The sequence below is a fragment of the Spinacia oleracea genome, chromosome 4, assembly GCF_020520425.1.
Source record: "Spinacia oleracea cultivar Varoflay chromosome 4, BTI_SOV_V1, whole genome shotgun sequence".
Classification (NCBI taxonomy): Eukaryota; Viridiplantae; Streptophyta; class Magnoliopsida; order Caryophyllales; family Amaranthaceae; genus Spinacia; species Spinacia oleracea.
The window spans coordinates 116,412,910-116,439,482 of NC_079490.1; the positions used below are offsets into that span (position 1 = coordinate 116,412,910).

The 26,573-nt window shown below is 42.8% G+C and overlaps 1 protein-coding gene across 1 annotated transcript; it reads left to right on the top strand.

The window, feature by feature from the left end:
* Positions 1-22,707: 22,707 nt before the first annotated feature.
* Positions 22,708-26,446, top strand: LOC130471812 (uncharacterized). The gene is made up of 6 exons (XM_056842128.1): positions 22,708-22,926; positions 23,970-24,101; positions 24,194-24,277; positions 24,353-24,436; positions 24,515-25,213; positions 25,295-26,446. Exons 1-6 carry the CDS (start codon positions 22,708-22,710, stop codon positions 26,093-26,095), a joined length of 2,019 nt encoding a protein of 672 aa, XP_056698106.1. The 3' UTR covers positions 26,096-26,446.
* Positions 26,447-26,573: the final 127 nt, after the last annotated feature.

Genomic DNA, 26,573 nt, shown 5'->3' on the forward strand with positions numbered 1-26,573 from the left:
GGAGACGCACGTGAGCCTTCTCTAGAGGGAAGTTCTACAATCACATATCAGATCCGCAACCTCCATTGCCACCATTCTTCAATATGAGTACAAGCCCACCTCGTCATCAGAAGATGTGCCGAGACCGTGTCGTCGTCAAGCAGATGTGTCGAGACCGTGTCGCCATCAGAAGATGTGCCGAGACCGTGTCGTCATCAAAGTACGAGTTAGTGGCAGCATGTGTACGTTGAAGGAAGATGTAACGAGACAACGTCGTCATCAAAGTACGAGACGATGTCGGAGCGCACGTCGATAGAGACGATGTCGGAACGCGCGTCGATAGAGATGTGTCGAGGTTGTGTCGTCATCAAAGTACGGTTCTACATCAGAGTGTGGAGTGACGTCAAACAACCCAAACATGACGAGTTCGTGAAGTGGTGTCATATCTATGCAGGCCGACTAGATCGTCTAGCTTCATGAAGACGTCAATCCTTGATAAGACAAAAATGGGTAATGGATTCCCCTACTATCAAATTTAACTAACTATTTTGCTTCGTTCCATTGAATTTGTGGCAGGTGACAGTCATGACATTGTTATCCACCAAGTAAACGACATACCATGAATGAAGGACAACTTGGAAAACACCACTTCAAGTCACGAGACGTTGACGCTTGGAGATTCATAACATACAACGATGCTCCTCAACGGATAATAGAGATAAGCCTCCACTCATATTCATATTATTTTAAACTCACCTTAGTGTTGTTGTGAACAGGTTTGCCTTTTCAAGTGACTAAGAAAACGAGGTATGCAAAAGACCATGTTGTCATTGTTTGTCGTCACAGATCCCGAACCAATGACGTCGTCAGAAGGGTTAATGTGGTGACACCCATAAGTCGTCTCCTGATGCCAACGCCATGTCGAGGCAATGTTCCTCAACATCAACTAGCTAGTGACGTCTCTGCAAAAGAAAGTTTGGAAAGATGATCATGACGATGTGATTCAATAACAACGACATGAAGACGTCAACGTCATGAAGACGACACAACCAGAATGTCAAGAACATAGGGACAATTCATCATGGCGTTACAAATATCCGGCATCAGATATTGGCATGCGACATCTTATTTGTGGCTAACTCCAACTCAAATACTTTCTTGAAGTTGCCACAGGGGGACGAGATAGTATACTTTACTCATATTCATGATCTTAAATGTTTATCATAATCTTATTTATATGCTACAACTAACAATGCAATTATATGATTTATTTTTCGTGATAACATCGCACGCAAGACTTTGATTGCAGGTATAATGTTGATGGCGTCCGCCAACACTGTCGATGACGTCCGACGACATTGTCGATGATGATTGACGACATTGTCAACGACGACACCGACTTGGATTACATCAAGAAACTTGTCAATATAAACAAAAGCACAGTAGACAGAGACAGAACAACGACATACGCAAAACCGTATCATCTATAAACTCTTACACTCTTTTTTATTTTCATAAGTCATTGCTCCCATGTTACAATTTTATTTTTTATTTGTATATACAACACTAACGATGAAACTGGAGAACGTCAAAAGATGTAACCACATTGGCAATAGCCTAACATCTTAAACGCGATAACACACAAAGGTGAACAGATTGACGACTTCATGTGGTCAACATGGATCGACAACATACCCGACAAAAGTAAACTATTCTACGACATACTCAGGAAGAACGGGACAAGGTTGTAACTTGCAGTAACAGAGTCGACAATCAGCGTAGTCCTTGCACGAGATGATGACGGTAAGAAACTACTAGTCTTCTACTTCAGTAAGTCGTTACTTAGCGCCGAAACAAGGTAATCACATCTCGAAAAACTTGTACTTGAATTACTTTTAGCATCTACTAAATTACGCCATCATTTTTAATGACATCCTATAATTGTGAGAACTAACTATCCCATGAAGTGGATCATGAGGAAACTTGAGTTACTTGGTGTGAGGGGGTCGAAAAAGCGCGAGGCTAATGCATGACCTTGTCCCTCGTGGGTGTGACGATTATTTTTATTCAATCAAGTGTAATTGGATTTCCTGTGAGTATACACCCAATTGACTAGTAATATAGGAGTCGCCATTCAGTTTTTAACGACAATGAGAAAAACTGACAAAACCCGGTTATCGTGACATAAAGGGAGTGCAATTATGTTTGACCACGACGGCCGTAGGTTCCCTTGTGATCCCTGGTGTGGGGATCTCTCAATATACACCCGCAAGGTAGAGATTGAGGGTTCGGGGGACTGTAACTACCGAGAGGAGTACTTTTCTCGTCGATAACTCCAGAGGCAGGATATCCTTACTAGCTCAGCATAAATAATTGAAGGGACATGCGTTAACTATTAAACTAATCTGAATTGATTTTAGCAATATGCAACATATAATACTAATTCGATCGTGATTATCTGATTTAAATAGCATTAAGGGACCTAGCATGATAATCCTATTTCCCAAAAATATTATATTTGTTAGGCGTGATAGAACAGTCATATTAGGTTAGTTTAACAGTTCATAAAAAGGGCGAGGAACGCAGTTAAATCATCGAAAAGGGACACATTACGACGCACCCTTGAGAGGTGCGTCACGGTTCTCAGAAAACTAACCACTTTGACTTTGCTATTTCTCCTTTTTATTTAACGAATCTCAATTATGGGATAGGATACGTTCTGTTCGATTTATGGATCGATTGCGAAAGAACGCGTGAACAGTTTCGCAGCGAGAGGCTTAGGCTAAGGGGTTTAGAATCAATACTCAGAATATATTATGTGTTGTTGTGTCGAAACTAGGGGCCTATTTATAGGGAAGAGTTCGTGGAAAGATAGAATTGCAGAGTTCTAATCCGCAAAGAATTAGGAAAAAACACGTCCTAGGTAATTTCGGCGCCCAACTCTGGGCGTCAAAGATTTTGGCGCCCAGGGCTGGGCATTGAAAATAGAGATCCATGCAATTTCAGCGCCCAGGGCTGGGCGTCAAAGATTTCGGCGCCCAGCTCTGGGCGTTGAAAGTGATGTCTGGGCCGAATTCTTTGTCAGATTCGGATTCCTGAAATCCGTAGAGTTTGAGATTAATTCGAGTCTTTTAGCGCGTATCAATTTTATGACAGAATTCGTCTGGGCCCGTTACGAACTCTAGGCTCGTTAGGATTTTAATTAATACGTAACTCTTATTTCCGAATCCTATTAGGAATAGGATTCTCGCAGTTTTCTATCTCATTTAGGATTTATGTTGGAATGCAACACCTAATTCTGACAGGTTTCTATCTTTAATGATTTGCCACTCTTAGAAACTACTTTTTACGGGAGTTACTATTTTTAGCAGGTTTCCATAAATAGCTGGTTTCGGGTGAAATGAAATGGGGAATCGAGATTCGTTTATTTTATAGGAGATGCGTTGTCAAGTGGAGTTTTTATGCTTTCATCATCGAACCTTTCCCTTGCGGGAATGGGGACAAAAGTAGGTGTCTACAGTTAGCCCCCACTTTGACTGAGTCTTGGAGTAAGACGATGGTCAAAGTATTAGACGGAGTGCGTCACACAAGCCATGGTGTATGTGACCTGTTTTGCGAGGGTCTCACGAGCCCCCGAGTGATAACATTTGACTTAAGGGTCATCACTTGAAGTGTCGACATATCCCTCACGTGTCATTGGGATTTGTCAACTGATAGTATAGAAACTTCCTCACTTTGTCATTGGAAGGATCTAAAGATGCGTAGAAACTCCCTCACTTTGTCATTGGGAGTAACTACAGATGTTTTCGAAATTAAAGTTGTAAAGTGTAATTGGGCCTGGCCAAGCCCAATCACGAGGTAAAACGTTTTTAAAGATTCTCATTTTCAGGGCTAGCTAAACGAGAAAACCCCCTTGTTTTTATAGGACGTAAAACGAAGGAAAATCCAGCACCCTTGTTTTTATAGGACGTAAAACGAAGGAAAATCCATTAAAAGTTATCGCTGCAGCGACTAAGGACCTGCGCGGTTAGTGACGCAGACCCCGCTCGCTGAAGGTGGGCGAGCCTGTCCGCTGAGGGTGGACCCCCCGTCCGATAGAAGTGGACGAATCTGTTTGATGTTTTTGAAAATAAGGACCTACGCGGTTTGTGACGTAGACCCCGCCGGCTGAAGATGGCGAACCTGTCCGCTGAGGGTGGACCCCCCGTCCGATAGAAGTGGACGAATCTGTTTGATGTTTTTGAAAATAAGGACCTACGCGGTTTGTGACGTAGACCCCGCCGGCTGAAGATGGCGAACCTGTCCGCTGAAGGTGGACGCCCCGTCCGATAGAAGTGGACGAATCTATTTTCAAATTTTTTTTTTTTTTTTGAAAATAAGGACCTACGTGGTTTGCGCCGTAGACCCCGCCGGCTGAAGATGGCGAGCCTATTTTAAATTTGAAGACTTTTATTCTTCGAAAAACTGAGGACCTGCGCGGCTAGTGACGCAGACCTCGCCCGCTGAGGGTGGGCGAGCCCATTTTGAATTTCTTATTTTGCCTATGTAGAAGAGCCTTTGGTGATTACAACCTGTTGGTGGGTCGTAATATTTCCTGATTAGATGTGTCCTATAAGTGGGTCCACACTGTGTATATTTAACAATATATTTTTTGAGAAATCCAAACATGATATGGTGCGTGGCGCAGTCTGGGAATGTGATTTTGATTGCGCGCTCTTTGTTGGAGTCCACTTTTCGCGAGCCCCCAAGTGTTGGGGCTCGTCGGTTATTTTTCGCGTCTTGTAATCATGTTTGGGGTCACGCTCGTATGTGCGAGCGACCTTCTATAGTAGTGTGCTACTCTTAACAAAGCCGTGAGGTGCGACTTTCAGTAAAGAAATCGGTAATTTTTGAGTCGAATGGATGTGGCAGGGCCCTATAGAAGTCAGGGGCCTCTTTTTTGGTCTGGGATCATTTTCGGCGCCCAGGCCTGGGCGTTGAAATAATTCACGCCCAGGTGGGGCGTTGAAATAATTCACGCCCAGGTGGGGCGTTGAAAGTGTTGTTTGGGTTGGTCTTTTGATGACACAATTGGCCTCTTGTTCATTCGTTTATTTCACTTGGAAGTTCTATGTATTCTCCTTTCTTTAGTTTTTTTCTTTGTTTTTAGAACGTGATGATTTTCTTGAGAAGCCGTAGCCGATTGGTGGACTACGGTGCTTGTCGCTTTGGGGCGATTATTTTAAGGAACTGTTGTTCTTAAGGCGTACAGTTATTTGGGCGAGTCTATATGGCCTGAGGAACATACCTTGAGGCGTAAGATTTTGACCGCTCTTGTTGTTGTATATTTTCCCTTTTGAACGCGTTCGTGAATGTTCGATATTTAGAATGATGATATGTATGTGCGAACGAGCGTTCATAGAATGGCCGTTGTGTGCGGTCCATTAATCAGTTTGCTTGAATCATTTTTTTTTTAGCAATGACTGATTTTGAATAGTTTGCTTAGAAGTTTGACAGGGTTCAGGCCCATTCATGAAGTGGGCTCAAACATCGTGCCCTTTCGATTGTTCAAACATTTGATTCGAGATTTTTTTTATTTTGCTATGGTTGTTTCCTAGCTTGGAGCCCCCAAGTATGCATGTTGGGATGCTTTCCTTTTGGCGTACGATTTTTGTAGGTTCTTTCGAGAAAAATGCCTTGGGGTTCCACTCCTGTAGGTGCGAGCTATCCCTTTCGTGGTAAGTAATATTTTGCTATCTTTAATCCTTAATGTAGAAGTCGTGTGGCTTGCATTTGGGCGATAAGTAGTCTTTGCCTCTTACTCTTGGTCGTGCTTGCATTAGTGCAATGTGCCTTACCCTTTTTTAGACTTGTACTGTGGGATTATGGTGCAACGCAGGCTTGTGTGGCCTAACGGCGTGTCTTAGAACATTCCTCCAAGTGTTGAGATATCATTATTTGGAGTACTTCATCGTGCTGAATCGTTCAGGTACTCGAACAAGTGTAGCACCTTCTGCGTGGGTTTGCACGGCTTATTACTTCGTTCGATGCGAGGATTCATAGGTGTTTCTTTCTTGTTTTTATATCAGGGCAAGATTTAGCAAGCAGAGATATTCAGCGCCCAGGCTGGGGCGTTAAAGATATCGGCGCCCAGCTCTGGGCGTTGAAAATTATCTCAGGGTATATTTTGACAGTTTTTATCCTTGACTTTTTTCTTTCGCTTTTGCTTTGGAACGAGGTAGACTGTGTAACGGGGGCGCTTGTAGGGTGAGCGTTACGTGCAGTAGTTTAATCAGAGTTTTGGTGACTCGCGATTTTCAGTTACCCTTGTTAGTGGGGTGACTTTATATATTCTAAGTAGTGCTTTAGAATTTGGGAGGGGTTGTAGCCATTCTAAGGTTCGTTTTGCACGATTAAAGCTTAGGATTGAGCCCCTATGACATATGTATAGCATTAGCGTCGAGAATTTGCGATAAAATCGTCATTTCGAGCATTTTTAGAGTGTTTTTCTCAAGCCCCCAACTGTAGCTACGGGATTGGCTTGGTGCTATAATGCTTGGCATATGTTTTTATGCATTCATGGTGACATGGATCACGAATAGTTTGAACCAGACTCGTTTTAGTGTGAGGTACGTTCGAGTAGTGATTTGCTACTTCTCTTGTAAATGTCGTATTGTGCGGCATTGCCATGGTCAAGGTAGTCACATGTTGAAGTGTGCCTTGACTAAAATCTAGGTGCCTTTCTTTACCCATAATCATATTTAAAAATCTTTTTGACTCACTTGCAACGTTGCACACTAAGCTTAAACCAACGACACTTTATTAGGTTCGAAGAAGTCTTTTAAAAATCATTTGAAAATCATTTAAAATCCGAGTCCTACTGTGTACAATCCGAGGTGTCCTAAGTAGGTTGACTTATAGAAGGGTTCGTACAGGATTACATGAGTGAATCAAAATACTGTTATGATTTTTGGAATGCTGTCTAAAGATTTGCTGGAAGCCAGGGTGCAGGCGCCAAGATATTACTTGTGCCTGTTTGGCATATGCTTTAGGCTTTTAGGGCCGTCTTTTCCAGAATGGCGGGAATATAAACCGTTTTCAAATTGACTTAGATTTACTTGGTGTATGTCTGTACAAAAGGTCAAGGTATACTTAGTTCTTTCCCTAGCTCTTTCATTGCAGTTTTTAGCCCCCAGTTGCTATTATGTCTTCCCATTAATGATGCTTTTAGATTTCGATTTTAGATGCCCGTGTCATATGTCTGAGTAGGGCGAGCCTTGGTTAAGTGCCAAGTCCTATTGACAATGTACCATTTATTTTTTCAAAGGGGGTTAGCAAGCATTTGAATTACCATGAACGGGTGCCCTGAGTTCAAAGGAACGATGGGGCGGTGCCGTAGAACAATCCTCTTTATTGCAAGCTTACTGCCCTTACTACTTTTGGCGACCATGACTGTGTCTAGTGGTGAAAGAAAGTCGTTAAGTGAGTTAGTTTGCTTTAGGGTGGGTTAAGTCGAGTATTTTAGAGGTCATGGATGCTTGCACTAGCCCCCATTCAATTGAGGCAGAGTGATCTTTTGAGTCTTGGCTAAGTGCCTAGGAGTGTGAGTGCTTCTTCTGGCAAGGGTACGTGCCTTTATTATTTTTCGATGTATGCTTGTTTGGGCATTTTTGATGAGTTGGATTCTTCCTTTGACTTCTATTTTTCTTTCGACTTGGGTTGCAAGTAATTAAATTTCAATAAGGGACTCTATTTCTTATTCTTGTTATTCTATAGGCTTTTAATATTTTTGCAAATTGGTTGGACCGAATCATGGATTGCCTACGTATCCGCTTTAAATAACTTTAATTTGGAATCAGGTCTTGCGTAGTTCTTAGCCTAGAAAATGGTTTCTTAGAATGGCGAATTTGATAAGTATGTTCTGAGGTGGAAACATATTATTTGAAACGGTAGAATAAGTGAAGTTTATTATTATTTTAATCTGCTGCCTTGCCGTAAGCCAAAAATTTGTTTTATATATATTTTTTTTTTGAGTACATGTATTTTTTGTTTTCTTTTTTTGGTGGTACGTATATTTGAATACGTGTTGTACCCCTCCAAGTGTTCGTTATTTTTCCGTGCATGTGCGGATAATAATGACGAGCACTTCTGGACAAAATTTTGGCAAGTGGAGAGAATCAGCGCCCAGGCAGGGGCGTTAAAGATTTCGGCGCCCAGCTGTGGGCGCTGAAAATGATTTCTGGGCGGATCTTTTTTTTGTGCGCTAAATGCTTCTTATTCTTTTTAGACTAACTTTTAAAGGCGCTTTGCAAAGTTCGCTTTTTTTATTATTTATTATTTTTTGTACTTTTCATTCGTTTTCCTTTTTTTTGTTTGTGACTCAAGACGGCTTGAAAGATGGGTTGAATGAGATAGGAGAATTTGTATAGGTGTTGGTCAAGCATGTGGATTATATCTGCTAGGGCTCACAATTTGCAGCTTCGTGCTAGTGTCATGAGTTTAAATCAACCAAGGTCAATGAGTAGCATGGGGACGGCTCAAGGGTATATTAACAGGATGTATCCACACAAGTTATATGGTCATTATGCTAATGGTGGTGTAAGAGCAGGTTTGGACTTTGGAAATGATGGGCATGACGCACGTGTCAATGGCCGTGCGTGGTTTGCGGTTGATAACAAGTTCAAAACAAGAGTTGAGGTAATGGTTTCTTGGGTTATGGCAATGAGAACATGGATGGGCTAAATGAGCTGAACAGGGACCCCAGAGCGAAGGCGTCTAAGAACATAAAGATTGGAAAGGGTAGACATCGTAGAATTTTATGATTTGGATTGGTTGACTCAATTCTTTTCCTTCGTTTACTTAGGTAAATGTTGCACTACGGGATAAGTATTCCCTGGCTTGCTCTTTTCGCTCTCCCTTTTTTCTTTCTATTTTCTTGGGATTCCTCCCCAACATAAATTCTTCAATTTTTAATTTGGGCTAAAAGGTAGATAGTTGTGGTCTTTGAGTCACGAGGTGAGACTGAGTGAGCCTCGTTTGGTAGGCCAACATAAATTCCTCCCCAACATAAATTCTTCAATTTTTAGTTTTGTCTTACTTTGCAAGCGTATTTAGTCGTTTCTTAAAATGTGCAGATAGCGTAGATTTAAAATGTTGTTTTTACCTTATTGAAATTTAACGAAAGAATTACATCGAAAATAATATTTTTTTTTTTTTCAGATTCCGGTTTTACGGGATTTAATTGGAAGTTTGTGATTTAGACTGAAACTTCCATTAATCTTTCTGATTATAACCCGTGTATGAATACAAGGAGGTGGCCTAGACTCAAAATAATGACGCGGCGTAAGCCTATAATACTTGACCCAACGACTCTAAGACTTAGGCTAGTTGGACCATAACTTTCGTTGGTTGACACTTTAGATTTTAACCCTTGGGTGTTCATTTGTCATGCGCCATTTTAATGTTGGCAAGGTAGTTAATTGGGGAGATCGAATTTTTATTTTTGCAAAACTAGAATCATTAGTGCGGCTTCCCTCTTAGTGTGTATTGCTTTTACTCCAATGGTAGTCTTATGGCATGCCGATTTGGGTATTTTCATGGTTCGTCATGTTGCATTCATGGAAAATCTTTTAGTCCGTACTTAGGAGTATTTCAAGGAGTGAGTGACTCGAGAGGACTATGATAGTCGTAACCCAATGTGATTATAAGCCTTGAGGCCATTAATTTTTCTTGCCAATGGTATTGACACCTTAGGTTCACTTTGGGGTTGTGCGACTATGGGGGATGATTTCCAGAATGTGACTGTTTCCATTTTGCAAATACTATAGTATATTCTTTTTATTGGTGAGAGAGTATTAAGGCCGTTGATTCTTAGCAAAGGATGACAATTACATATGGGTGCTTATTGATTTAAATGTTAGGAGAGGAGACTCAATATGGTTTAACCTTTTAACTTGCAGAACGACACCAAACATTAGGACCGATTCTATGGATAAGACAACTAATACTTAGGATTTAGATTGTACTTTGGCATAGCCTAGTCTAGACTCGGATTTATTTGAACATTTATTTTTTTGAAGGCTTTATTCGAACATTTATTTTTTGAATACTTCGCCCATGTGACATTCAAGGTTTAATTAGCATGCTCGGCTTTGGTGCCGAACATCGTCGTCGTAGGAGGTCTAACAACGACACAAAGAGTTATTTATTTTTTACAAGTCGCTTTTAGAATCGAGTGCTTTTTCATACGCCCTCGTAGCAATTGTTTTTACGAAAAGTTTTTTTTTGCTACGTATTTTCTTCATGCGTGGGTACCGAGGCTGCTGTGCCTGACCAAAAGGCCAGGCAGCAACTTCAGCGCCCAGCAGTGGGCATGAGAAATATTGGCGCCCAGCCAGGGGCGCTGAAAATGCGTCCCTGACTGGTACTCGTTTTCTGTTCGCGTATATTCTTTTGTTTTATGCGACTTAATTTTGCGTGCTTGCCTAATAACGTCCTTTACGCGTTGTGCAGCGTTTGTGGGATTCGTTACAGGCCATCCCGAGCGTCGCTTGTTTTTGTGGCGATCGTTCGGGCTTGCGGAACACGTATTTTGGTATAACTCTTTGGCAAATTAGTTTATGAATGTTTGGGCAATTTTTAAGGTCGTTGGTTTTCTAGCATTATTTGTCTAGCATTATTCGTACACACAATCATAACATAGTCACATAGTTCGCTACACATAGCTACATTACAAACATGGATTCGAAAATTAAATATGTCACGTAGTTTATGATAGGCTTCTATGGGTAGTTTATTTGCGCCTGGCTTGGTACCGCTTCTATCGTAGATCCAACACATGCCCCGGTCGAGGTAGTGTCTTCAACAGACGAATTTCGCTCAAGAGGCCAACCCGCAAGTGCAAGCCAAGGGGGCATGCAGGCGAGAGGGACCTAATGGGCGAGCGAATGGGTTCGGGATAGGTGTACTACCTGCACAAGTACCGAGTGGGAAACATGCGCGGCGTATGCACCCCCCTATTGGCGAAAAAAGGTATCCTTAGTCCCAACTCCCGAGGGAGCCGAGATTCGTGATGATGTTCTGCCCGTTCACATTAATATGCTGATTTTCAGGTCGTCCCAACTTGATGGGGAAATAAACGCGGGGTAGAATCGTTTCGCCCTTCGGCTATTTTTATTACCTACAAGCACGAGTATTTCCTTCACTATCCCCAGTGGAGTCGCCACTGTGAGGGGGTCGAAAAAGCGCGAGGCTAATGCATGACCTTGTCCCTCGTGGGTGTGACGATTATTTTTATTCAATCAAGTGTAATTGGATATCCTGTGAGTATACACCCAATTGACTAGTAATATAGGAGTCGTCATTCAGTTTTTAACGACAATGAGAAAAACTGACAAAACCCGGTTATCGTGACATAAAGGGAGTACAATTATGTTTGACCACGACGGCCGTAGGTTCCCTTGTGATCCCTGGTGTGGGGATCTCTCAATATACACCCGCAAGGTAGAGATTGAGGGTTCGGGGGACTGTAACTACCGGGAGGAGTACTTCGCTCGTCGATAACTCCAGAGGCAGGATATCCTTACTAGCTCAGCATAAATAATTGAAGGGACATGCGTTAACTATTAAACTAATCTGAATTGATTTTAGCAATATGCAACACATAATACTAATTCGATCGTGATTATCTGATTTAAATAGCATTAAGGGACCTAGCATGTTAATCCGATTTCCCAAAAATATTATATTTGTTAGGCGTGATAGAACAGTCATATTAGGTTAGTTTAACAGTTCATAAAAAGGGCGAGGAAAGCAGTTAAATCATCGAAAAGGGACACATTACGACGCACCCTTGAGAGGTGCGTCACGGTTCTCAGAAAACTAACCACTTTGACTTTGCTATTTCTCCTTTTTATTTAACGAATCTCAATTATGGGACAGGATACGTTCTGTTCGATTTATGGATCGATTGCGACAGAACGCGTGAACAGTTTCGCAGCGAGAGGCTTAGGCTAAGGGGTTTAGAGTCAATACTCAGAATATATTATGTGTTGTTGTGTCGAAACTAGGGGCCTATTTATAGGGAAGAGTTCGTGGAAAGATAGAATTGCAGAGTTCTAATCCGCAAAGAATTAGGAAAAAACACGTCCCAGGTAATTTCGGCGCCCAACTCTGGGCGTCAAAGATTTCGGCGCCCAGGGCTGGGCTTTGAAAATAGAGATCCATGCAATTTCAGCGCCCAGGGCTGGGCGTCAAAGATTTCGGCGCCCAGCTCTGGGCGTTGAAAGTGATGTCTGGGCCGAATTCTTTGTCAGATTCGGATTCCTGAAATCCGTAGAGTTTGAGATTAATTCGAGTCTTTTAGTGCGTATCAATTTTATGACGGAATGCGTCTGGGCCCGTTACGAACTCTAGGCTCTTTAGGATTTTAATTAATACGTAACTCTTATTTCCGAATCCTATTAGGAATAGGATTCTCGCAGTTTTCTATCTCATTTAGGATTTATGTTGGAATTCAACACCTAATTCTGACAGGTTTCTATCTTTTATGATTTGCCACTCTTAGAAGCTACTTTTTACGGCAGTTACTATTTTTAGCAGGTTTCCATAAATAGCTGGTTTCGGGTGAAATGAAATGGGGAATCGAGATTCGTTTATTTTATAGGAGATGCGTTGTCAAGTGGAGTTTTTATGCTTTCATCATCGAACCTTTCCCTTGCTGGAATGGGGACAAAAGTAGGTGTCTACACTTGGCATGATGTCTAAATGGGCCGTACAGTTAGGGTGTTACGACATCATCCCAAGTATCCAACATGAAGTTGACAGGGAAGTCAACATGCTAACCGATGATGGACTCTCGTCAACATGGACTCTACACACTAAACGGCTCCTCCAACATACGGGGGACAGGTCTGGGTGTTATGCTAAAATCGTCACAAGGGAACATGATAGTACAATCTTTCTGCTGCGAGTTTAAAGCTACTAACAAAGAAGCGGAGTACGAAACCCTGATCTTAGAATTGACGCTAGCTCCCGACATTCACATTCGACGACTTGAGGTACGCTGTGATTCATTATTGATTATTAGTCAAATTAACGGTCCTTATGCAGCAAAGATTCCAAGATGCAAGCCCACCTCGAGACAGCCAAGGCACTTGTCAAAAAATTTCATTTGTGCAACCTCCAGCAAATCCCAATAGACCAAAACACCAAAGCCGACGCACTAGAAAACCTAACATCAACCCAACCAAACTAACCACAATTCCTATTGTCCACCTCATGCATCCAGCCATCACAAAACAAACCTTGCTAATCGGTGAACAACCATCCGCGAACCCCCACATCAGGACGACACCCAAAATAGCAACCAACCACACTCCATTTTTGTTGGTTTTCGGATGTAAAGTCGCGATCCCACCTGAAGTCGAGATTCCAACAGCACGGTACGGACTCATGACGGAAGATAGGAACAACTCGGGTTGGATCACGACATCGACACGATCGACGAACTCAGAAAAACGGCCAAGGTTAAAATGGAGTCATACCAACAAAATACCGCAAGAAGTTACAACAAGAATGTACGAGTTAAATCTCCCAACAAGGTGACTGGGTGCTACGAAAAGTCTTCCCCAACACCAAAGATCCGCGACATGGAAAGTTGGCTCCAACATGGGAAATCCCTTATCGTATCGAAAGACGAACAGGTCATGGTGCATACGAACTGGCAGAAAGAGATGGAAAGCCAATACCGAGAAGCTGGACAACTTAAAGTTGTATCATTTCTAGTCTCAAACTCATTTTGTACAAGTATGTTTTCTTTCTTGCAAACGCCCCACTTGCAGAGATGAACATGTCACTATTGCTGGAATCAAACCGACGACTCCGAGACGGGGGACAACATGAACCCGTCGCAAACACTACGCAGAGGATAACATCCACTCTAGACGATTCCCAAACCAGCTAAGTAACTCAACAACTCGATCCTCTCTTTTCTTATTTTTCCGTTTTCTTACCATTACTGACTTAAGCATCGGAGGGCCATTGGCACACTCAACGGTCAACTTTGACGCCTTTAGCTTGTCTTGCAGAATAAACAGTCATGACGATCCATCTTGGAACAACTTCAAGGTGTATACATACAATACACAAATCTTGTTGAAACATGGGAAACCATTTACAATTATCTTACATTTACAAATTTACATTTACGATTTACATCTTACAAATTGGGCCATACAAAATGCCTGGGAAACGTTGGCCATACAAAACTCCTGGGAAACATTGGCAAATACAAAATGCCTGGGAAACGACTTACACATCACATATTTACAAACTACAAAACACAATTTAGGCCATTACAAAAACGCCTGGTACACTACAATGTATATTACATACACAGTGGAATACAGATCTACATTTTTGCTACAGTATACATTTTGCAGCATCTCGCCGACAGGCTGGAGGCGTCGCCAAAGTCAAATTCGAGGTACGTGCACAACCTGCAAAACAAAACACCAAACCAAAGCATATATTTTCCAAACACAAAGCAAGCAACACAGGATTGAAAACCCACGAAATATTTACATGACTTGCCCCCTTGGACAAGCCCAAAAACATCCAAAAGACTGCCGCCATCAAGGCGAACCACAGCCACAAATATCTTTTCGACCTTTCCAAAGGCCGAACACACAAAACATTGTTTAAATCGAACCATTGTTTGAAATACACACCGGTAAAATATTAAATTTTTGAGGAGGGGGGACAGAGCTACTCCTGAGGATCTGCTGGACCTGCATTCTCCCTTTGTTCGCCATTGCCCGGTGCCGCCACCGTCTCGACATTGGGGTTGGTTGCTGTTGCACCCACCTCAATGTCCTCCGCATCGCTAACGGCACCGGGGGAGACATGCTCCTCCGGGAATACAACGTTGAACCGGGCAATATCTTCCTCTGGAGTCCAGTTCACATGTCTGCCCGCCTTGAAATTTTTCATCATCTCAGCCTTCATTTTCCAAGTGTAGTAACCAGCACGCTCGAAAATCCTCTCCTTGACTTTGGTAAGAGACGTCTTCAGCTCGTCAACCTCAGCAGCCAGCGCCTCCTTCTCGGCGTTTAACACAGCAATCTCGGCCTTGGTCGTCGCCTCCTTGGCCACGCCACCAAGTCGGCCAACCTCCTGTTTAGATTTTTTTTATGTCACTCTTTATTTTCACTAACTAATCTTCTATTGTTATGATGGCGAGTAGCCAAAGCAGATTGCAGGGCCCATGTTGACAACAAAAAATGAGAAGAAGAAAGAAGAAGACATATCAGTCACCATACGACGACATAAAGACGACATACATTAATAAAAGCTGAGGCACTAAAGCAAAACATACCCTCCAAACATCCGAGACGCTCTCGACAGTTGCAGTAACTGGGGACAGGGTCTCTTGACGCTCTCGGCTGACCGGCATCCACATGCGGTCAACTTCTGGCCAAAGCTGATAATCTGGAGCACCTGCCGACCTGAAGTCGTCAGGGAACTCCACAGTGAGCTTCCTCTTCCGAGTTGGAGGCGACAGCTTGAACTCGGTAGGCAGAGATGCTCCAGTCTCCCCAGTCACCGTAGCATCGGTGGAAGCCTTTGGCGGCCTCCGAGGTGACACCACAGTGACGGGCTTAGGTCGAGACACACTCCCAACCTTGTCCAGCGACGCCTTCAGCCCGGCATTTCCAGCAGGCAACGCCTCCTTGTCGTCAGTCAGAGTTACAACATCAACCGACGACTTCATCTCGTCAATCTCTAGCGGGACGACCTGCCGGCCCCTACAAAAACTCCAACCATAGACGACTCAGTCTCGTCACCCCATATCTTCTACTTATTTATTTTTATACTAACGTTAATCGTTTACCTTCTAATGTTGTCACTTTCTCAGGGTCAGTTGGCATTCTTATTGTAATCATTACATCTTGCCGGTTGGTAAGAAGTCGGGAAGTTATTTTCCTTCCTTTTTTGAAGAGTAAACCCATTCTCTCCTTTGGGATTCTCGGAAGAATTCGAAAATGGGTTTGGGGACAATTGTTTGGGCGGTAAAATAACGTCCCCGTGACATGGCAAGGGAGACCCATTCAAAGGGTCATATGACAACCATCAAGACAATAATAAAGGCTATGGGCGTTGACCAAGGGAAACGGCTGAAGTAAATGAACGGTTACAATCGATTGAATGATATGGGAGTTATACCCAATTACTCCTTGATTAAATGCAGCGGTTACGAACCATTGATAAGCAAGCCATCATTACTCATTTAATGCCTAATTATGTACAATTAAGTGTGAACGTTACACTCTTATTGTGAAAAGCTTATAAAATGGCTTAGCTATGTTAGTTTGTGGACACGGAATTCATACACATTCACACTTCATATAATAAACTACTCCTCTCCCCCTTTTTCGGTAAGAGTTTCATATCCTTGTTCTCTCCATCTTTATATTGTCTTGCTTATTCGGATTGTTAGCACCCCCTCCCTCCGACAAATTCAACCCTAGGTAAAATCTTAAACTACTTAAGACATGCTAAAGCTGCTTAAGGATTTAGGACTTTTGGGGTCTTGGAATCGTTTCATTCATTTTGGACCATGTTTTTGCTTTTTGCATGAATGAAATGTTTTAATAGCTTTAATGATTGCATGTTTTGCTTTTATTTCAAAGTTATTGAATTGTATGAATGGTTATTTATTGCAAATTCTTTTCGATTGTAGTAATCAAATGGCCGCGAACAATAAGACTTTCAATCTGCGTTCAATTCTCGACAAGGAGAAGTTGAATGGCAACAATTTCCTCGACTGGCAAAGGAACTTACAAATAGTTCTTATGCATGAGGAAAAATAATATGTCCTTGAGGAAGAGTTACCGCAAGAGGCTGGGCCGGAGGTAACTCAAGCTGCCCTTAATCGTTGGATTCAGGCCAACAGGGATGTCAAATGTGTGATGCTTGCATCCATGAGTCCTGAACTTCAGAAAACGTTCAGTAACTCAGATGCTTACCAAATCATCTCGGAGTTGAAGAACATGTTTCAGGACCAAGCCAGAATCGAAAGATTCGAGACTCAGAGGTTGATCCTTGAGACTAAGCTCAAGAAAGGAGAACCAGTGAGCCCACATGTTCTTAAAATGATTGGACTCTTTGAGAACATGAGAGCTCTAGATTCTGACGTCTCAAATGAAATGGCTATTGACATCATTCTCCATTCGCTTCATAATGGCTATGATCAGTTCAAGTTGAATTACAACATGAACAGCATGGAGAAATCTCTTACTGAGCTTCACGGTATGCTGAAAACCGCTGAAAAGACGCTCAAGCAAGAGAACAAGCACGATATGCTTATGGTGCGTAAGGGCAAGAACTTCAAGAAATCAGGCAAGAATAAGGGCAAGAAGGGTAAGGGCAAGGCTTCGCCCTCATCCAAGTCCAACGGCGCCAGTTCTGGTAAACAGAAAAGGGCGACTCGTTCTCCTGCCGACTCTGAATGATTCTACTGCAAGAAGAAGGGGCATTGGAAGAGGGATTGCTTGAAGAAGAAGGAAGATGAGAAGAACGGGAACGTTGCTTCTACTTCAGGTATATATGTTATACATTGTAATCTTGCTAATTCTACTTCTTGGGTATTAGATACTGGTTGTGGCTCACACTTATGTTCCAATTCACCGGGACTAAGGAGAAGTAGAAGGCTTGATAAAGGCGAGATGGATCTACGCGTGGGAAATGGAGCACGGATTGCTGCATTAGTCGTAGGATCTTATTTTATTTCTTTGCCTAGTGGGTTTGTTTTGGAACTAGAAAACTGTTACTATGTTCCTAGTATCACCAGAAACATCATTTCCGTTTCAAGTTTGGATTCTAAAGGTTTTAGTTTTCAATTTAAAGACAATAGTTGTTCTTTTTCTTTGAATGGAATGTTTTATGGTTCAGCACAACAAGAAGACGGTCTTTATGTGCTAGATACGAGCAAACACATTTATAACATAAATACCAAAAAGGCTAAAACTGGTGATTCGGATCTCACATTTCTGTGGCATTGTCGATTAGGCCATATAAACATAAAGCGCATGGAATTACTTCAAAGGAAAGGAATTCTAGAATCATTCGACTTAGAGAAGATTGATCAATGCGAATCTTGTTTACTTGGCAAAATGACAAAGCAACCTTTCTCAAAGGTGGTAGAAAGAGCAAGCGAACTACTAGGGCTAATACATACGGACGTATGTGGGCCTATGAGTACGAAAGCTAGAGGTGAGTTCAGCTATTTCATAACGTTTACGGACGACTTCAGTAGATATGGCTATATTTACTTAATGAAGCACAAGTCTGAATCGTTTGAGAAATTCGGAGAGTTTCAAAATGAAGTAGAGAATCAACATGGCAAGAAAATCAAAGCTCTAAGATCGGATCGAGGAGGTGAATATCTTAGCCACGAGTTTGATGACCATCTAAAAGAATGCGGTATTCTTTCTGAATTGACTGCTCCAGGGACACCTCAATGGAATGGAGTGTCAAAACAGAGAAACAGGACCTTACTCGATATGGTCAGGTCAATGATGGGTCAGGCCGAACTTCCTTTACAGTTCTGGGGACATGCGTTGCAAACTGCAGCACTCACACTGAATCGTGCTCCATCAAAAGCTGTTGAAAAGACTCCATACGAATTATGGACTGGGAAACTTCCAAAGTTGTCTTTTCTAAAGATTTGGGGTTGCGAAGCATATGTCAAGCGATTAATTTCGGACAAGCTACAACCTAAATCTGACAAATGTTTCTTCGTTGGGTATCCAAAAGAAACTATGGGGTATTATTTCTACAACAAGTCAGACAACAAGGTATTCGTTGCTCGTGACGGTGTCTTTTTGGAAAGAAATCATATTTCCAAATTGACAAGTGGGAGAATAATAGACCTCGAAGAGATTCGAGACGAATAACGAACTCAGAACTCTTTAGAAGCAGTTCAGGTTGATGAACCTCCAAGGTCTTTAGAAGAGCCAGTGGGAGTAGTTCCTCAAAACGTTGTTGCCCCTCGTAGGTCAAATAAAACTATTTTTCAGCCGGACAGATGGACAGGCGTCCTCTTGACTGAAAACTTAGACGTTCTCATATTGGATAGTGATGAAACTATGACTTACAAGCAAGATATGACGAGCCCAAGCTCCACTAAATGGTTAGAGGCCATGCAATCTGAAATAGACTCCATGTCTGAAAATCAAGTCTGGGATTTGGTTGATTTGCCGGATGGGTTCACACCTATCGGATGCGAGCAAGCAAAGCAACGCAGCAGCAGCGAGGCCCTTGTGGCGTGGAGCTGTGCGCGTGCATGCGGGCCGAGACCACGACACAGCAGCAGCGCGGCCCACGGCCCACTGGTTGTGCGTGTCTGTGTGTTTTGGCTTGCAGGCTTGCTAGCCGGCCTTGCCTCTTGGCTTGGTCGGTTAGTAAGGTTATGTAAATAACCTTACAACCTAATTTCCAACTAAGTACAATGATAACACAATACACACAACCCTAGGAGAAAACAGAGAACCCTAATTCTCTCTGTGCCTCCATAGTGTGTTCATCCCAAAAGGCAAAGTATTTTGATCAATTGTCTAAGCTACGATAATCAAGACGGATCTGATCGTGTCGGTGAACCAAGTAGAGGAACGACAAGTGGAGTTCTTTGTTCGTGTTCGTTGACAGATTATTGTGGAAAACACGCTTCGAATGTAAATTTGCTTAATCTGTGCTTTATACATGTTTCCTGGCTTTGGGGATTGTTCCGCACATGTTATTATGTTTAACTGTATTCCCCTACAGAAATACCATTCTCAAACACTTTGGTAAAAACCCTAATGTTGAGTGTGGCGAACTTGATAAAATTTCAGCCAGCGCCACCATGGTTGGAGGAAATTTTGATATCCTAAATACCCATATTTACTCTAAAGTCGATCAAGAGTCAAGGTAAAATTGCATCGCAGTATGCAAAGCATGGGGTAAATAGGTAGTGGCGAATCATGTACCAATCATACCTATGGGAAAGGTCTTAACAAGAACAACAGCAGAAAGGCATATGTTATACAATGTGATTTATGCCAGCAACACGACAATGGCGAGTTAGAGGTAATAGTATATGACTATGCCTACCATAGTTAGAAACATTGTACCCTAGCACATTCTCGAGGATGAAGTAGGGGAGATCAATCAATTTGGTCCTGGAGAGATGAATCAAGCCATAGGTATCACTCGATTACAAACAGCAAGAGAAGACCAACCTGTCAAAGCACCCAAAACTCCCGAAGAGCGAAAAAGATGTATCCTGGTAAAATTCTTGACCAGTTTCGTCTTCTTGCAGCATGGGATCGAGGCAACCTCATTGTTTTGATTTCACCCATATAGAATCAGACAACAAATTACAGTTAAAGTCAGTAAGTCTATCTTTGGTGCACACCCAAACCAAGATCGATGTAGACTCCAAAAAAATTCTCAGAGTCAGATATGGGGATCACACAGCACATATTATGTTCGATCCTACAAAGGCTGCGTTCTATTCACCTGATTTTCACTTATTTTTCCTGAACTTATCTTATCTGAACTTATCTGAACTTAACTGAACTTATCTGAACTTATCAAAACTTATTAGAACTTATCAAAACTTATTTTAGTTATAAATTGTACTTGGTCAACCCTTATTTTTCCTGAACTTATCTGAACTTAACTGAACTTATCTGAACTTATTTTTCCTGAAATAAGTGGAAATAAGGTGAACAGAACAGGGCCTAAGGGTGCGTTCTGTCCAACTTATTTGACCTGAACTTATCTGAACTTATCTAAACTTATTAGAACTTATCTGAACTTATCTTAACTTATTGAAACTTTTAATAGTAGTAGTAATAATAATAATAATAATAATAATAATAATTAAATTAATAAATTAAATAATAATAATAAGAATTATTGTTATTATTATTATAATAATAATAAATTAAAATAATAATTAAAATAAATAAAATTAATAATAATGATTATTATTAATAACAATAAAAAAATTATTAAAAAAAATAATAATAATAAAAAAAATAAAAAAAAAATAATACTTCCTGCATTTTTTTTTAATTGCACCATCACTAAAGTTATTGATTTATGTTATTAAACGGCAAATCACTAACAGCTTGAGTGCTAATAATGATTCATCACTACGATTGGTACGTCTTAACTTTAATTAATCAAGCTTAACTTTACATGAGTGAACTTAACTACGTACCACTTCAATTAGATCATCAAAAGCAAAAGCAAAAGCAAAAGCAGTACTACGTATAATCAAAGCCTAAACTATCACAACAACATTTTCATGCACCTTTTCCTGCATTATCTATATTAAGATATAAATTTAAGACTGCTTTTTCTTGGTAGGTTTAAGCAAGTTATAAGACTAGCTCCATAGTTACTTTTCCTGCTTACACTAGCTAGCTCCATTTATGTATGTAGCGAGTAACAAAAAAGTTAGAGAAATTTTGTTGTGAAAGAGATTGATCAAGACGGATAGGATAGGATCATAAGATAGGGAGAGAATGAAATGGCAAAAGGAGATGCTAGATATGATTTTGGTACCAGCAGGGCTATTCTTGATGATTGGTTACCATATATTTCTGGTATACAGGTACCTCAGAGATTCAACGTGTACAGTGCTTGGCTTTCATAATCACTGCCAAAAAGTATGGGTCAAGAAGCTTATGCAGGTTAGACTACTAGCTTTTCATGCACTACTTCAAGTATTTCACAAAGACTATAAAAGAATGTGGTTTAGTAAATTAAATCAACTCTTTTAGCTACATGAGTAGAGTCTAACAAATTTGAACTCATGGATGTTATTATTATGTGTTCCGGTGTTGTAAAGATGGAAACAATGGGCTTCGAATGAAGGCCCTTTTGTATGTGTTGAAGATCTTGCTTGTTTGAATGAGTGGAGTCCGAATTCACCTGCACAATAGCAAAGTTACTAGCCTCGGGGGTGTTTCCGAGGAAAGCCCCTCCGATGCCTAAGTAAGAATGATGCTCGGATTCTAGAGAGAAGTTCTCTAGAAGAGTAGTCTTAAGGCGGTAAATTCGACGTACCTTGAGGTGTGAGCCTTGGCGGCCTATTTATAGTGTTTGCATAATAAATGCCCATAGGTCACTTATTGTTATTGGGCCTTGGGCCTTAATGGATGGCTGAATAGCCATTGGTAGGTTTGATGTTGTTGTTTAGAGCCATTGGGCTTTGGACTTAGTGGCCCAATTGAGAATCAATTGGGAGCCCAAACAACATGCCCCCCAGACCCGGTCCATTTAGAATTAAATGGGTGGGTTTCCAGCTGTCAGAAGTCCGAAAGTTCCCTCTCTTTTTTGAAAAGGGATGATTTGCATTGATGACAAGTGTTGGGAATTGTACTGTGTCATGGAGATCGTGGGTTTGAGGAAGTTGATGCGCCCTTTCTCTTTTCTATAAATACTGGGTGCCTTGCTCCTTTTAAACTTTTTACTCCTTATTTCAAACCCATTCTCTCCCTAAATTCCGGCGATCGCAGTGCAATTTGCTTCTTCAGATCTACGAAATTCGGCCAACTTTAGACTTCGGGAACTTGTGTTGTTCGCTTTATCGGCGAATTCCGCTTCGGAAAAAGGTAATTTGTTTCTGAGTTCTCCTTTTTTCTTCGTTCTTCCTTCTACCCCTCAATCTAAACCCTAGATCGAGATTTCGCGACCATGGCAAAGAATAGGGGGAAAAACAAGTTCGTTGTTGGCTCCTCTAGTGAGAGAGAGAACGTGCCTTCGGGGAGGTTACCGAAATCTTCGAGGGGTCGACCTTCGGAGAGGCCGTTGGAGAAGAGTTCGATTGGTTGGGATGCTTCCGAAGATGAACGTGCAACCTCTGGTGAGAGAGCTGGTTTTTCGGGTGTTCGTCGTCGTTACTCCGAGTTTCCAGTTCATTGGTCGGAAGCTGATCCGAAGGGCAAGTATGCCTCAATTTTGCATGAGACCACGCAGATCGACGGTCCGTTGGAGAAATCGGTCAGCGGTGACTGGTTGGTGGAAGCGAAGTTAGGGAATTATCATCGGAAGGCCGAGGAGCTATACGGAATTCAGCATGCCTTGGGGTACTGGTGCGAGCTTCCTGAACAAGAGCGTCCTCGGGTGACTCATCCACCGAGGGGGTTCATTTCCGTGTATACTCACCATTTGGAGAATGGTCTCCGCTTTCCTTTGGATCCGTTCGTATCCGAGGTTTTGGTGTCGTACAACATTAGTTTGGCCCAGCTCACACCCAAATCTATGAGGCACATAATCGGATTTAGATGGGTGTGTGACTTCGTCAATTTCCCTTGCTCTGTCGCTATTTTTCGGGATCTTCACGATCTGGTTCTCAACCATGCTTCCAAGGGTGATGGGTATGGTTGGTGGACCATTGTCAACAAGAAGTCCCGAAAGAGGGGGGATCCGAACTACATCACGGCGTACCCCTACCTTAGCTCTGACCACAATTGGAAGACGGAGTGGTTGCTCGTCCGTGTGCCGACGGATCCGAAGCATCCCAACTTTTATCGTCCTCCGAAGTGGTTCGTGGCTCCTGATCCTGATATGAGGGGTGTGGCGGCTCCAGATCGGAACCATCGCCACTATGTGGACCTCCTCCAGTGGTTCTTGGCTCAAGAGGATAACCACCGACTGCCGTCTAGCTGGCTCCCGAATCTCAATTACATTCTGAGGGAGGACATTCTTGCTGTTGCCGGTCTCAGCAGGATTTTTGACAGGGGTAGGTGTCTTTCGGCTGAGACCGTTTTTTCAGTGAGTTTGTCCTCTTTCCTGTTTCGTTTTGCTGACATGTTTTGTGCTTTGTTTTTGCAGAGTACGGCTTTAGCTGCATTGATCCTAAGAAGTTGGGCATTTCTTTGGATTTGAAGACTATTCACGACCCGGCTCCCGAGTATAAGTTCGGAAAAGATAACCCTCGTAATCCTCGTCTGAAGGATTACGTGTTGTCTCCTTTGGGGGTTGCTCGGATCTCCGAAGTTCGAGCTGATCCGTGGGATTCCGCCTCTTCTGTTGAAGCTGTTCCTGTGAAGGTTGTGCTTCCTGAGTTGAAGACGACTTCGGATCCGGTGAGTGTTCATTTATAGGCTCGATTTTCTGTTTATCTTTTTCTTTTCGGTTGGCCGTCGGCTAACGTCTTGGTCCTGGACCATCTTTTTAGGGTCCTGGGACTGACGCTGTGCCGCGTGCCGTTCCTTCGGTTTCATCTCCGGCTCGGATAGATATCTCTTTATCTAGGAACCGGGTATTTCCCGCTTTTTTCTCTATTTCTTCCTTTTTCTTCTTTTACATTCGTTGACCCTTGGTCTCCCCTTTTTAGGATCAACGCAAAAGGAAGGGTAGCACTCTTTTGAGGCCTTCCACGCATCCGAAGAAAGCGAAGGCTTCTCAGCCCTCGGAGAAGGTATTTGTTCTGACTTGGAGTTTTTGTAGTTCGTTTCTCCCCTTTTCGGAAACTAATCTTTGAATGCTTGCTATGCAGGAAGCAGTTTCGGAAGTCATGCCTCCTCCTAAGAATCTTCTTCACTTCATGCCCTTGCCAGGGCAGAAGTTAAAGAGTGTGGTGGTTGCTGAACCGCCGGCCGTGGATCAGCCGCTGATCGAGGAAGATATCATCCCTTCTCCCCTTAAACCATCTGCTGCTTTGGGGATCGAAATCCAGGATATCACCGAGGTGATGGAGGCGATTGAAGCCGATTTTGTTCCTGGTTCGGATGTCCCTGAGGTAGCTGGGGAGAAGAAGGAGTCTGCTGATCTTCCCTTCGAGAGGGAGAAGAGTCCAGACAAGGAGATGATGGATCTCTCGGGCCCCGAAGCTGCGGTCCCCGAGGTTCAGAAGGAGGTTCCCTCTGCTGGAGAGGAGGAGCAGCCCGAGCAAGGTTTGACGAGGAAGAGGCGCCACTCAACTTTGGGTTCTACTTCTACCTCGGCCCTGGATAGGCTGATCCATGCTGATCCCTGTTCGGATGTTCCGCTAAAACGGATCCCCGAAGAAGTAAGGGAGGCGATGGCTCGATATGCCAGGGCTCCGATTTTGGGAGAGGACCCTTTGGCTCACGTGGGATCCTTGGTGGGCCCCGAGGCTGCTCGGGAGAATCTGCTTCGTGCTAACCCGCAGTGGAGGGTTCCTGGGGCCGAAGAGAGGAATCCGGCAATGATGGCCCAGTACTATCTGAACGAGGTAATTTGCTAGATTTTTCTCTTTGAGTTGTGTTTTTGTTTTATGTTTTTCCTATTTTGCTCATCTTTCTCTCGTTCCCAGGCTGTTTTCTGGTCTTCGTTCGCTTCCGAGTGTAGCTCGGTTGAGGAGAAACAACTGAGGAAATATCGTGAGGCTTATGCTCGTGATATTCCCATTTTGGACCAGAAGGCTGGGCAACTCCTCTCCGAGCTTACGGAACTCAAGCAGCTGTACCTTCACTATAGTCGCGAGGCTAGAGAGTCTGCTGAGAAGATCGGGACCGAGGTTGGCCAGCTCATCTTCCGAGTTGAAGAGGATGCTGAGAAGATCGCTTCCTTTGCTGAGGAGAAGAAGGATATGGCCGCTAAGTTCGCTAGCGAACTTGAGGAAAAAGATAGACTCTTCCAGGAGATGAAGTCTAAATTTGAAGCGGCCGACAAGGAGCGTAAAGAGGCGGAGTTAAGGCTCCACCATTTTGTCCAGCATCGGGAGCTGATCCAGCAGCAAGCTGATAAGGTGCCTGTCCTTCGGCTGAAGCTTCGGGAAAAAGATGACTATATTCGGAAGCTGGAGCAGGAGCGAGTCAACCTCTACACTGCTGATCAGTGTAGAGAGCAGTACTGGAACGGCATCCTGGGTGCTCGGCGCATGTTTGCGAAGCACATGCCTCACTTCCCTTGGAACGAGAAAGTTCCTCTATGGATGCAGGCCGAGGACCACTTGGTGGAATGCCAAGCTGATCGAGATGAAGCTGAAGCTGAACGCCAAGCTGCTCTTGCAGAGGCTCGGGCCCAGAAGGCAACTTCCGAAGGTGATACCACTGCTGGGGGTTCTTCGAAGGATGCTCCCCTAGGGGCCGCTTCTGAGACTCCCAAGAGTTAGGGATTCGGGCAGTCGTCTTCTTCAGAGTCGGTCGGTTCCAGTTGAGGACTTCCGAATATGTGCTTGCTTTTCCCCCTTTTGCCTCGGCGCTGCGTTGTACTCATTTCTTTTTGCTTTCTTTAGTACTTCGGTAGGCCGGTATTGTCTGTTGATGGCTGCCGATTTTAACTTGTTTCATTTTGTTTTCAATTTTTGAGGTTTTCGATGTGTTTGTACTTCCCCCAAATATTGAATAAAAAATGAATGTTTGTTACTTGGCTGCTTCTTTTCAACTTGTTCTTTCGCAATTTTTAGGTCTTTAAATCCGTAGATTTCTCGAGCTCCTCTTTCTGTAGACTTGCTAAAAAACCTTTTGATCTTGCGAGCTCTTTAAATCCGTAGATCTGCTAAGAGACTCTTTAGTTTTGCGAGTTCTTCAAATCCGTAGATCTGCTAAGAGACTCTTTGACTTTGTGAGTTCTTCAAATCCGTAGATCTG

What these genes read in the sequence shown, in the direction of transcription:
- LOC130471812 (XM_056842128.1), top strand. Translation starts at nt 22,708, where the DNA reads ATGGCAAAGAATAGGGGGAAAAACAAGTTCGTTGTTGGCTCCTCTAGT. An exon ending in GTCGTTACTCCGAGTTTCCA is followed by an intron (nt 22,927 to 23,969) that starts GTTCATTGGTCG and finishes CCTCGTCTGAAG; the next exon opens with GATTACGTGTTGTCTCCTTT. An exon ending in TGAAGACGACTTCGGATCCG is followed by an intron (nt 24,102 to 24,193) that starts GTGAGTGTTCAT and finishes CCATCTTTTTAG; the next exon opens with GGTCCTGGGACTGACGCTGT.